Below are 12,937 nucleotides of genomic sequence, written 5' to 3'. Positions count from 1 at the left end.
TTGGGATCAATCCCAGGAGGAATGCTCTTTCGTCGTAGCTTTTTCCCTGATTTCAGGCTGCCTCGTCTTTCGTCGCGTTCGCCGTTCGTTGTGAAAGCTTTATCGTGAAGCTGTTGTTTCTTAGTCCGATTTCATATCAAAGCTTAAGTCGATGGACCGTGCAAACCAGCTGCCTCATGAGTGCGGAATTTCCATAATAACCGTATTTTGTGATGAAAATGCCGCAAAACTTTCGCGTATTATCGACGATTTATTTCGCTTTATGGAATTTAATTTAAAGTATCCAAGATTATATATTCTCTCCGCAAATTTAATAAATAATAAGATATAATAAGATAAACATTCTCTCTTATGACATTACTTCAAATATTTTATATCAACGATAGTAGTTTTCATTATTAAGGATTTTCTTTCAGTTATATACTTATTGTTAGGCAAATCTTGGAAGTGAAACGAATTAAATGATATTTTATATTTATGATATAAATTATTGAATTTTCAAAAAATGAATTATAAACTCGAAACAAATTAATCTTTTTTGCACGAAAGAAAACTATTACATCTTTTTTTTTATTTAAATATTTAGGCTAATTTAAATTGAAGATTAATCAGTTAGATTATTACTGAATAATTATATTGAATAATAAATACTGAATAATAAATTTATTATTGTTGAATAAAAAAAGCATATAAACAGATATTATTACATATGGATATGAAATATGGACGAATTTATTATGACGTAAGACCATCTATTGGGTAGATTAATTAATTAATCGAAAGTAAAAGTAATCAATTCATATCATCATTTCTGTTTCTTGAAGTTCGAAATAATGTATGGGGAGTAGATCCCGAAATGCGCGAAATGCTTTTAGCTGATGTCGATCGACTAGTATGACTATTAGGAGTACTTGTTGGTATAATGTATGGCCGAAGCGAACCGGAAACATGGCAATCCATCAATACAGCGGAGGGCGACCGAGCTTTCATCGCTAATCACTAATTAATTAGTTGTGTCATCGGTAATGGGCATTGCCCTGTCTCTCGGTACAAATATCTCCCGTTTATCAGCGAAAAGTCGATTCCTATCAAAGTTATCTGTTACATACGAATAATATATTTCGAGATGTATATTCATTTTCTTTTTTTTATGGAAAAGATTTGCAGTACAGAAAATTCATAATAAATACATATATATTTCAAAATACAACTATTATTTTATTACAAAACAATTTCCATTGTCTGAGTTTTGAAATATTTATTTATATATTTCAAATCGTACACAGAGTATGATGTGTATGTACATAAATTACCACATCTGTATATTTAACAGCGGTAATGAGAATATAATTGTTTACATAATAACATTGTGTCATATTGCTGCTATTAATTAACCGCATTACTGCGTAATACATGTTCAAAAAGTAACTAATATCGATTGAGAGATACATCGATAAACTGCATCATAATGGCCGTTCATAGCAGATCCAAAACAGTAATCCATCAATACATCCGGAACGAGTATCCATCGTTAATCTCTAATTAGTCAATTAGCTCACGCAATTTTGCTAATAACGAGCACACATCGTCGCCCAGTTGGCGAATAGCGCAATACACCTGCTACATAACATCCGCGACATATCCGACAAACTATAATACTCAGTCTGTAATATTCCTATTATGTGGCTGCATTTATAATTGACATTATATCGGTAAAGTTACGTTCTATGGAATTTTAACGTTATCTGCACCTTTAAAATAATATCAAACTGAGAAAGAGAGAGAGAGGGAGAAAGAGATACGGCATTAAGATAATTTATGGCTTATAATTGTTATGTATAATCTTATACAACAATTATTATACATAATAATTAAATTCGTTTGTAAATTATTACTCTCTGTAATTATCGGGCATGAACTAGCAAGTATAAATTGTGTGATATGTAGATATATATTTAATTACTAATTGCAATTTATAGGAAGACGCAAAATTGTATATTAATAGAATAATATGGCTTTATCATCATACAATAACTGATTATAATAATATATAATTTTTTAATGTTTAAATGATTAATAAGAGAGAATGAGAGATATTAGAAAGAAATTTTAAAAAATTAAATAACGAATGTAATTTATTGTTATCTATTTTTATGCCTTTCTCTTTATATGTGATCATTTAAAAATATAAATAATTTAAAGTTTTTTTATTTTAACATTTTAAAAAATATTTTAACATAATATGTCTTGTCATTCTTTTTCTCTTCATAATAATGTCGCATAATATTATTGAATGAATGAAACAATATAATGTTTCTAACTGAGAATAATAATATATATACATTAAAGCGTTCTCTTAAGTATTATTGACACTTGAATTATTATACGATTATATTATTTTCGATTACATTTTTTCCTCCCATTACATTGCTTTATCGGTCTTTTTTAAAGTTTAGATGGCTTCTCTATTTTTATGCATTATACTCTATCTGTATATTCAGTCTTATATAATATTACGTTCGTGCTTCTCGATGAGATTTCGTGTCGCATTTCGATGTAGAAAATGGAACAGGTTTGAAGAGCGAAAAGCACGCCGCGAGCTGCGAACCGCAGGGGAACATTTCCGACGGGCTGGAAAACGCAACCTGCCTTTGGCAATTCATGGCGGTAATAACATTCTTGTAACTTTTCATCTTCACACTCTGCATCCGTACTTTTCTCCGACCGTATTTTTATCGGGTGAAGTATCTTTTCCGGGCGCGCATTGGAATTCTCTCGCGCGCATTCACGGTTATAACTTTTACAGTCGCAAATATGCGATATTCGTGCACGTCGTTTGCTCGTAAATGCGAGCTGCATAACGAGTATTTGTATTTAATGTATTAAACAGCACGCTGGTGAAAAAGATTCGATCGCAGGAATATTTGTAATCGGGTCAGAAACGGATTTACTAAATGTGGCGCGATGAGCGCAATTTTACTCGGCGAGGAAAAATGAACGCACTATTACAGGGCACACAAAACAAAATATTATAACGTGCGCAGTATTCCAAATAAATATATGACCATAAAGTTGTAATTTTATCGCTGTTTTAATAACTATCGAGCTTTTTGCCGACTATATCGGCTGTTGTAACTATGTTGATTTTACATTACGATTTTTCGATAGTTTCAGACGAATAATCATTTTTTATTTTTTACCAGATTCTAGATAAATCTTTCATATATTATTAAATTTTGAACTTTTTTGATATTTAATATTAATATTAATTTGATTATTTGGATATTTAATATTAACATATTTACTTTAAGATAAACTATAAGTATAATATAATATTTTTATTAATATTCTACATTTAACGATGTGTACATATTATATCGTAAATAGATTTTTTTTTGCTGTTTCTGAATATTGTGGCGATAAAAAATGCATCTCAGAATTCTCTGCTAATGTCAATAAATTCATTTATTATACAAGAGCGGGTCATCAAACGCTTATTGAACCATCATACTTTTTGCGAACGATTCTTAGAAAATTTCTCGTTTATTGACTTAAGAACTTTTCGAGTGAGTCTCGTTGTCGCGATGAATAAAAAAAAATGCTGTCACCCTCGAGAGATTTGTTGTTCGAGAGCCAGCTGGAAGACGATAACTTGTCCGGATTTGCTGGACTTTTGGATACTCTGCGAAAAAGTTTTCGCAAATGGCGCCCACTCGTGAATTCTTGCCACTTGAATTTCATAGCTTCTACATTTGATTCTATCGGATCGAAAAAATGAAAGTGCCATCCATGCTTTGATAATGAAGATTCTAATCAGATTTTCTCTCGCAAATAGATCGTATAAAAATAAATATAAAAAATTTATTCCAGAAGAATTGTATAACTTTAAAGTAGCTTGTAAATGAATATTAAAATTAAGAATCGCTAATCTAAAAATTTTCTCTAAGTTTTCGATTCTAAAGGATGCGTGTCTAGTAAAAAATTACCTGCATAATGCAACGTTCATAGATATAATCGGCGAACGTTATTTTTGTTGTGTACAAAATCTTCAGATAAATAGATTAGATAATACATTAGATATATGATTCTTTGCTCTCGTGAAGCGTGACTTTCCTGGAATACATCATTCGTGGAGAGCCGTGCGAACTTTGGGATATAATGTTTAGTTAGACCGTGTAAATAGTAGGAACCGGGCGCGTGCTGGAGAGATCCTTTGAAAGAACAATACCTCTTTGTCGGTTTGCAAACGGGGCTGTTTCGCCCCGGCAAATAAGTGATGGTTGCTTAGCTATGCAATATAACAATACTATCCTACCGTCTGCATTGTTATTTCGGACGAGAACTAGATACACACTTGGCGCGCACATCCCTGCTTATACCTGGTTGCCGCTTATTTACGCCTAACGTGTTTCAAACCGTTTCTATACACACTGCAATTTATGTGGAATAATTCTCAATCGATAATTCGTAACAGTTCTAGCTTCCCTTACATTCGTTCGTATCGTGTAATATCGTTACAATTATAATTATATGTTGCATTACAATTACATGTTCTATATATCGATATTTCTCTTTTTTGAGACATTCTCAAGTTTGATATTGTATTTCTTACATTTTCCAAATTTACGCATTTTTCTCAAATTTTATTATAATTTATTATTCCTATTCTTTATGTTATTCTAAATAATTAGTCGCAAATATTACTATTGTATAAAGAACCAATGAATCGTTTCATGAAACATGATTCAAAATTTTTCGTTTGAATTGTAAAATTTTATTTTACTTTTTGGCAAACAAACGCTTCCGAAACTTGTTTCAGAAGCTTGGGGCGCTAGAATATAACGGCCATTCCTGCAGACAGTTCTATCTCATAAAAGGCTTTCCTCGCTGAAAATATTGTATTGTTAAATATTTACTTGCATCTGCTGCATTTATCGGCTTGGCAACAATCTCGTTATCAATTCCGCTTTGTAACGTAATTTTGCAGTGAAATACATCAGATATGCGAGCGTGCGTTAATATCAATCGGAACAAATTTTTAATTGCTATATTGAATAATGCCCTGTTGTAACGCGTTTCAATATTTCGCAAACCTTCGGTTGCTGATATTATTCATCAATCTGTTATTATTTACCCGTCAAATGATGCAATAAAGTTATAAAATATGCAAAAATATTCGCTCTGTAGAAATTCTGACCTGAAGCAATCTCGAAATTTATATATTTCTCTGAAAGCTATTGATCATGAAGTAAATAGTCAAGAAGAAAATTATCCAGTGTAATAATTTTAAATATACATTAATAATAATTTTAAATATATAATAATACTTTGTAGTGTTTTTGCGATAATAAAGTTTTGCGTACATTTTATTTTGACATATTTCGACGAAAATAATATCGTGCATGATATTTAAAAGGCGTTTCTAATTTTATTTGACCGTGTGTTACCTTTTTAATATAATATTACTTGAAGTTATAATATTGCCTAAAAAATTTTGCAATGAGATATCTTTGTATGAATATAATTTAAAAAATTTTTGTAAACAGTTATTAATTTTCTAAACAATTATTAATATTTTGCTCCGCGTTTACAAAAAAGTAAATTACTTTATTAAAAATATTAATTACAACGTCGTATATATTCTTCATTTATAGTTTTAATTATTTTTCAAATATTATATATATGAGAAATGAGAAATATTATATACTTGTATAAAATCTGTGTAATGTTCAAAACTTTTGATTATTAATGTTGTAGATTGCGCGATGCGGTTCGCGAGTCAAACGTTAATCGTAATGGCATTAGTTGCATCGCTTATCAATCAAATGTCATACCATATGACACTTGTATCGCGCAATAACTACGAACGAAACTTTAAGGTTTTACGCGACGAGGCCATTCGAATTACGGAAGTCTAATTTGAAAGGCGTGTAACGAGCGTTACTCGGTCGAGCGTCGAGGCAATAATGCTGTAATTTATGACAGCGGCTACGTACATCCACTAAATATTTCCGCGCGCCGCTTTTAGCGGTTTGACGGGCACATTGTCGGGCACTTACTTATGCAATAAACGTCAAATATTTCTCGGTGCCGTTGTACCCACAAATGCATCGTGCTGCCGACAGTCACTTGACAGTAACGTCTCGAGGGCAGCGGTGTCGTTGTGCAAGTCACTACAGCGGAGCGTCTTATCTAATCTCCAAGAACGCCGGTCGGTGTCTGCTTCATCGCCTCGCTCTGGTAGTGAGAAAATATTGACGAACATTCTTTCGCTTTTAACCCACGCTGTTAGGCGCTTTTAAGGCGACACATCCGGTCGCGTATTACCTGGGAGACGCGTTTATATACGCACGTTTACGTATATAAAAAAGTGTTAATCATGTTTATCCATTTCATTTATTTTTCTGAAAGTTTGACAAACTTTTACAATTCTATATATCTTTTTTTTTTATTTATTTTCTATATTATTTCTAATTTTTTTTTCTTTCTGTAATTAGTTAAGAAACAAAACAATAATTTTATTCGCACGAAAAGTCACGCGACGTAATTGTCATTCAACGCAATTGACAATACCGATTAAAGTTGTACGTAGTTTTGCAATTTCTGAACGAGCGACTTCAATGACGTTTGATTAAGATGCGAGATTAATGCCTTTAACAGGTGAACATTCTTTGCAGATGACAACCGACATGGCGACGTCGTAAAATCGACGCGGCTCTCATCCTTCATGGATTATAAGTGATAACGCGGGACTAAAATGACCATCATCGTGGGACTCCACGCTCCTTAACGCGATTTGTTTATCCAAAAATATCGCCGCAAGTGTCGTCATGACGCGTATGGATCGCGCATGAACGATCACGTGTCATTCCAGATAGACCATCTCGGCGACGATCCGGGACAAATTGGTGACTCGTACGGCGTATTTGACATCTGACAGTGTCCGACGTGCGTGCATTCGCGATTGCAATCAGAAAAAAAGAGAAAAAGGAAAGATAAGCAAACGGCGTGAACGAGAGAATTGCGCGAACGCGAAGTTCGTGTACGAGCACGGACTGTCGTCGTTGACGTAGCAAAAAAATACGCGGAGCGTCATAAAAGAAAGGCGCGTGAGGGATGCGGCCCACGGACGAAGGGTGGGGTCTTTGGATACCGATAAGGCTTATCCGGAGATACGATGGCCGGCAACTGCGCTCGTCGAGTCGTCAGTCGTAGTGCTCAGGTGCCGTCGACGAGATCGTCGCGCCGCTCAGGTCGTAGTGATATCGCGCATCATACGTCACTTTGCTCCGAGGAGATATCTTGAGAGTAACGTTTCCGGACCAGGTGCTTGGTGATATCGCGGGAGTTCGTGAAGAGGTCTTTAGAAGGTACGACAGGTCGGCCTTTTTGTGAGGAGATCGCGTTATATAAAGTAGCGACGAGACGAGCGAGACACGATAACGGGCAATCACTGCCGCGAGAGCGACTAATCGCCGTTTCCGAGGTCGTCTCGAGTTTTTAATTTGACGCTTTAGCGCGTTAAGTGGACGGCGACAAAAAGCGGCCACCTACATACATCGAGGGTGCGAGCGAGGAAAAGTGAGAGGAGAAGGTGAGAGGAAAGTTGAGGAGAGAGAAATAGAGAGAACTAAAGAGAAAGAGAGAGAGAGAGGCATGAATGTATACGGAACAAAAGGTTTAAGGGCAACATATCAGTTTCCCTCTCTCTCTCTCTCTCTCTCTCATTCTTTCTCTCGCATCTTTTTTTTCTTTTTCTCTTTGCTTTTTCTCTCTTATTTCTCGTAGCGAACGGGGGCGTTTCGTCTCCTCTATTTTCTCTATCTTTCCTGCTTTCTGCAGCCGCCGAGCTCTTTGTACAGTTTTCGCCTCATGTGTTAAATTATGTGCGACCTCTTTGACATTTGACAACCGCTGTAGTTCCGGTAATTATAGTCCCATCCTCGCCGCGAGTTTGCACCTTCACGCTTGTATTTTCCCTTGAATCCAACGCATTCTTGCGCCCTCATCTTTTTGCCCTCAATGAACCTCCAAATGTAATTCGCGGGAGGCTAAAATCCCTTCGCGAGTTCTTACGCCTATCGCGTCAGCTTCTTTTTCCTCTTGTGCTGCATATAGTGGCAGAAATTTGCAAGTACCTATTCAATTCTCGCTTGGTTTTACAAGAGCTAGAAACCGACAGACATTCACTTCGAATTACTTCAACAGCCGACTCTTTCAAAGTACGTTTTACTCTATATAATCGCCGATAAATCTTTTCCTTGATCTTATAAAGTTGATGATTAATGCAGCACGTGAATGCTCTCATAGAATCGCCAGTGCTAAAAAACTTTTTAAAAACAATTAATATATATATGATATAGATAGATTAATAAAAATTATATATAAATTCGCACACTAAAATACGTTATATACCCAGGAAATATCTTTTTATATTTGTGCTCAATTTTTTGTTCCAACTCAGAGATCAATTTTGATTAAGCATCTGTACTTGTTAAATTAAATCAATAAACAAAATTCATGCAATTAAGTTGCGAAAATTGATCTAGTTATTTTCATCTAAATCATGGAAAGCTATAAATTACTCTCTCTAAATCGTATTTGAGATTCGTGACATGAAAGCCCGAATAAATTATGTATATCTTGCCTAGTTTTTTCTTTATTATATGCATTAATAAAGTATACCATTTATCTCTTAAAGTTAAATTCGATAGTCTTAATTAAATTTTGATGTTATATCAAAATTAACATTTATAACGTAATTTATAATTAAAGTTATCGAGTTACTCGAATATCAAATATAACTTATGTACCAAATGTAGCTCTACAAACATACATTTGAAGATTCTAAATTTCATTCATTTCATTTCCCATCTTCTAAGCTTTACTTCCTAAAGTTGAAGACGTTTCGCTCTTTTAGAGTTTTGTCTATTGCAACGGAAAATCGGCAAATGCTCCTTCGTGTCAAGCTGGAAACTAATTCGAATTCTTAGGCGACACACACACACATACACATATACATGGATTCTCTCTGTATTCGTTTCGCTGAACCTCTCCTTCCATCAAGCTTTCTTCCTATCGCGCGTATCTCTTCGTCCTTTCGCGTACTTTTAAGACTTGACCTGTTACGAGATGCGCGTGAAACAAAGGAAAGTCGTGTACCGGTAAACTGGAACTTGGGGTTAGAGTTAGCTATAGAGAAAAAGAGAGGGAGAGAGGGAAACAAAGGATTACAGAGGCGAAAAAATGAGATAGAAGCAGAAAAGGAAGAGAGCCGGGCGGGGATACCAAACTCCTATCCCTCGTGAACCGCACATGAGTCGAGAGTTTCTAATTAAACTTAAACTTTTAATTGACTCATTGTAAAGCAGTTTGTTGTAAGAAGCCCCCGCACGCGTCTCCGCTCAGCCAGTTTTCCTCCACGGTGTCGTCCCCTGTTCCCAGCTTGGGATTCGTCTTCGTGCGTTTCCTTTATCTTCGCCACACTTTGTATCCCGTACAGTCGAATTACAATGCCGAACGTCATTCGATAGTCGATGACAAGCCGCGAAAATCGTTATCGAGATAATGATTGAGAACATATTACACTCATGAATAAATAAAAATGTTATTATACTTTATCGCAACGTCATGTTATTTCTATATCTGCATCTTATTTAAATTGCCTGAATCAGACAAGATGAAATTTCTTATGATAATTGCACGAAGAAAAGGATTTTTGTCTCTTAATACATTTGGATATATACAACATATTTATTTTTAGGTACATTTGATTGTATTTGTATACAAATTTATTTTCTTTGTACAATTGCAAAAAGATTGCATTCTATTAAATGAATAACAATTATAATAAATTACAATAAATTTAATTTTTGAGATGTGTAATAGACTTTCGTAAAATTGATTAGAACAAACAAACGCGTTCAGGGATGGAAAATAATAGATGTAAAAGCAGAAATAGACCTGGTATATGCGATGTATTCAAATTAGTTGTTTTGCAATTATAGATTTATCAGGGATGGAAAATAATAGATGTAGAAGCAGAAATAGACCTGGTATACGCGATGCATTCAAATTAGTTGTTTTGCAATAATAGATTTATTGGCAGCATCGCGCGAATCATGTCAGGATCTTAAATCAAAACCGAATGGGAATCGTTAACGATTAAATTTAACGACGCGTATTTCGAGAATGATAATCGGCACACAATCAATTTCGCGAATGTAGACAAAATTCTCATCAAACACCGGTACTTGTCCACAGGGTTTCGTATTCTACAGCTGAATCGTGTCTCAACGGACTTCCAAAGACGCTCCTATCCGCTCTTCTGGCATTCTAGAAGTATACGAAAGAAAAACAAACGATCGGATCAATCGCTGTCACGCGCTATTCGAAAGGATCGAGACTTTAACGGGACTTTCAGTCTTTCGGCCGCGCGCTTTCGTGTTGTCAGTGCTTAAACCACGCGATGAGTGTATGATCCGCGTGTTAAGAATTATCGAACGCAGCTCGTGAAACAAGAGTGTCCTGTGTCGTTTGTATAAGTAGCCCGTTCGCGCGACACACAGTAGAGTTTGAGGGTTTGACGCCTTCAAACCGCAAGTGTAAAATAATCCTGTCTTCCTCAAGGATAAACGAGATCGAGCAAAGGAGACACCGACAACCGGTCGTCCAACGAATCCCGATGAAAATGCTACAGTCGCTCAACGCTCTGGCGGGTAAAATCTCGCCAGGCTCTCCCACGGACAGCAATGCCAACAAGGTGCACATGCATAACAACAACAATAATAACAACAACGTAGTACATCACCATCCCTACTCCAAACAGCAGGCTCAGCCGTCTCCATCGCATTCGGCCAACGGCGATCAGAAGGAAAACACGTGAGTTTTTTGTTATTTTTGTACTATGCAATGCGACATTTAGTTTGTAAAAAATTATTTAAAAAATGTTTTTTTGCATTTTTCGAACATATTTCAACTTTTTTAAAAATAATTCTGAGATGGTAAAAAGAGAAATTTAAAAACTTGATAGAAATATATCTATAATGTTTTTTAACGCCGCTGCACGCTTTTTTAATCTGAGAATGATGAACATACAGTTTTGCGTGGTAAATAGTTAAATTATTACGCTCCAAGAGGTCCTTACATATTTTGTTCACTTTTTGTCACATTTTTCTGCAAGTATTTTTGACAGTTGCAAATCGAACAATTATCGTGCAGATTATTGTTCACTAAGAAATATTGAAATCTTTAGTAACAATGACTTTAGACCATAGATCATAACACAATACATACAGCACTTGAGACAAGTTATTAATTGCAGTTACACAAAACGCAGTGATGTTCGCTACTATGAATAATTACTGACTAACTTGAAAGTAGGTCGCCCATTTTACACTGGTTACGGGAATTCCTATATTATACCGGATGACTAAATCTCGCAGCCCATCGGCAATCTGTTAAAATGTTTTGTTTACATTGCTCGGCTTACATACAATACAACGCGTTACTATTTAAGGATTAATTAACATATTCAAGAGCCGATTACAGTAACATCAATTAACGTAACCATGCGTAACTAGAGTTCTTGCTCTATCTGTACCAATGGTATAGTAAAGCCGCAGCGAAACGTCGCCTGGGCGCTGCTTTTGTGCTCAGTAGTTGTTACTTAACATGTTGTGCCTGTGTAGAGGAGATGAGAGAAAGAGAGAGAGAGAGAGAGAGAGAGAGAGAGAGAGAGAGAGAGAGCTGTAACTGCAGATAAATTTAAGATCTACGCTACAAATCTGTACTATAGTTAAATATAATACAAATATGATTAATTAACTAGTTCTTCGGATAAAACTTGGTTTAAACCGTTTAAAATACTGTCACGCGCTAAGTTTGTCACGATATAATTTATTCAATGTAGTAATATCTGTAGAAACGCTTTGTAACGATAAACCTTAAATAATTTGATAATTAATTAGATTTTTGCTTTCAATAGATTGAAATAATAATGTTTCTGCGACATATATCAAATGTAGAAATTTATTTGCTCTAATTGAGGAAATGTTGTAATATTTTAGATTAACTTTTTAAACTTTTGCCTTTACCACTATCTTAATCCGCAACGACTGGAGAAACGTTTAGAAAATGTAATTTACGCTTATGCCATGATATTTGTGGTTTATTTCTTTTTTTGTATAATTTCATTGTTCACAAAAGAAAATGAGATACTGCTTGGCATACTCGATATATATAAGACTTTCTTCGTAACGGAAAGAAAGACTTTCGTCGAGCAAAAGGGAAAAGGAAGCGCATAACATTAGAGATATAAATAAATAATAAACGCTCTGTTCCTTTCAGCCAAGTAAAAACATCTCGAAAATGTTTGATTAGAACAACAAGTTTATTTCTTTAAAATAAACATCGTACAGATCCGATTGTATCGATCATATTTCATCGGCTTTTACAATTAGCCGAAGAGTGCTTAAGAACGTGTGGCCCGCTTATGTCATCGTAGATAACCCGTAACTTTTTCATAAGTACAGCTTTAAAAAGACTGTTTACGAGAACAAAGAGAGGCGAGCTCCTAGAACAAGGGCTCACGTTTCTACTCTATGTCCCCTTCTAATGGAAAAAGTATTTATGCGTGGAGAATGTCACGAGGCTCTTCATCATCGTAAAGTCTTCCCTTTAGCGTGTGCTCCGGTATTCTTTCAGGAATCATAAAAGAGAATGAGAAAGAAAGAGAGAGAGAGAAGAGTAAAGAATGGGGGAGAGAGAGGGAGGGCAAGAGAGTTCGCGGAAAAAAGATTTTTTTTCGTCGTCTCAAAAAAGTCGACAGAGGGGTGTTGTCGCAATGGTAAAGGGCGCTCCTCTTCATTATTTTGTTACGTCGCGTAAACGTGTCTCTGTAGAATGGGGAGGCAATGAAGGCCTAAAATAACTCGCC

At 35.3% G+C, this 12,937-nt stretch overlaps 1 protein-coding gene across 17 annotated transcripts in view; it reads left to right on the top strand.

Annotated features, from left to right (window-relative positions):
• The window catches only part of LOC115237804 (CUGBP Elav-like family member 1), a 419,211-nt gene that overhangs the window by 46,423 nt on the left and 359,851 nt on the right, over positions 1-12,937 (top strand). For 11 of the 17 annotated variants that reach the window (XM_029811231.1, XM_029811197.1, XM_029811203.1 and 8 more), the window contains exons 2-3: positions 6,678-7,594; positions 10,264-10,881. In XM_029811231.1, the coding sequence (XP_029667091.1) occupies positions 10,685-10,881 (197 nt within the window). In that variant the 5' untranslated portion in view covers positions 6,678-7,594; positions 10,264-10,684. Of the gene's footprint in view, positions 1-6,660; positions 7,595-10,263; positions 10,882-12,937 lie in introns of all 17 variants that reach the window. The other 6 variants (XM_029811151.1, XM_029811130.1, XM_029811095.1 and 3 more) reach the window with 5 other exon arrangements.

Source organism: Formica exsecta, unplaced genomic scaffold (genome assembly GCF_003651465.1).
Source record: "Formica exsecta isolate Colony F162 unplaced genomic scaffold, ASM365146v1 scaffold115, whole genome shotgun sequence".
Classification (NCBI taxonomy): domain Eukaryota; kingdom Metazoa; phylum Arthropoda; class Insecta; order Hymenoptera; family Formicidae; genus Formica; species Formica exsecta.
The sequence above is the reverse complement of the archived record's forward strand: the minus strand, read 5'-3'. Positions and strand labels throughout refer to the sequence as shown.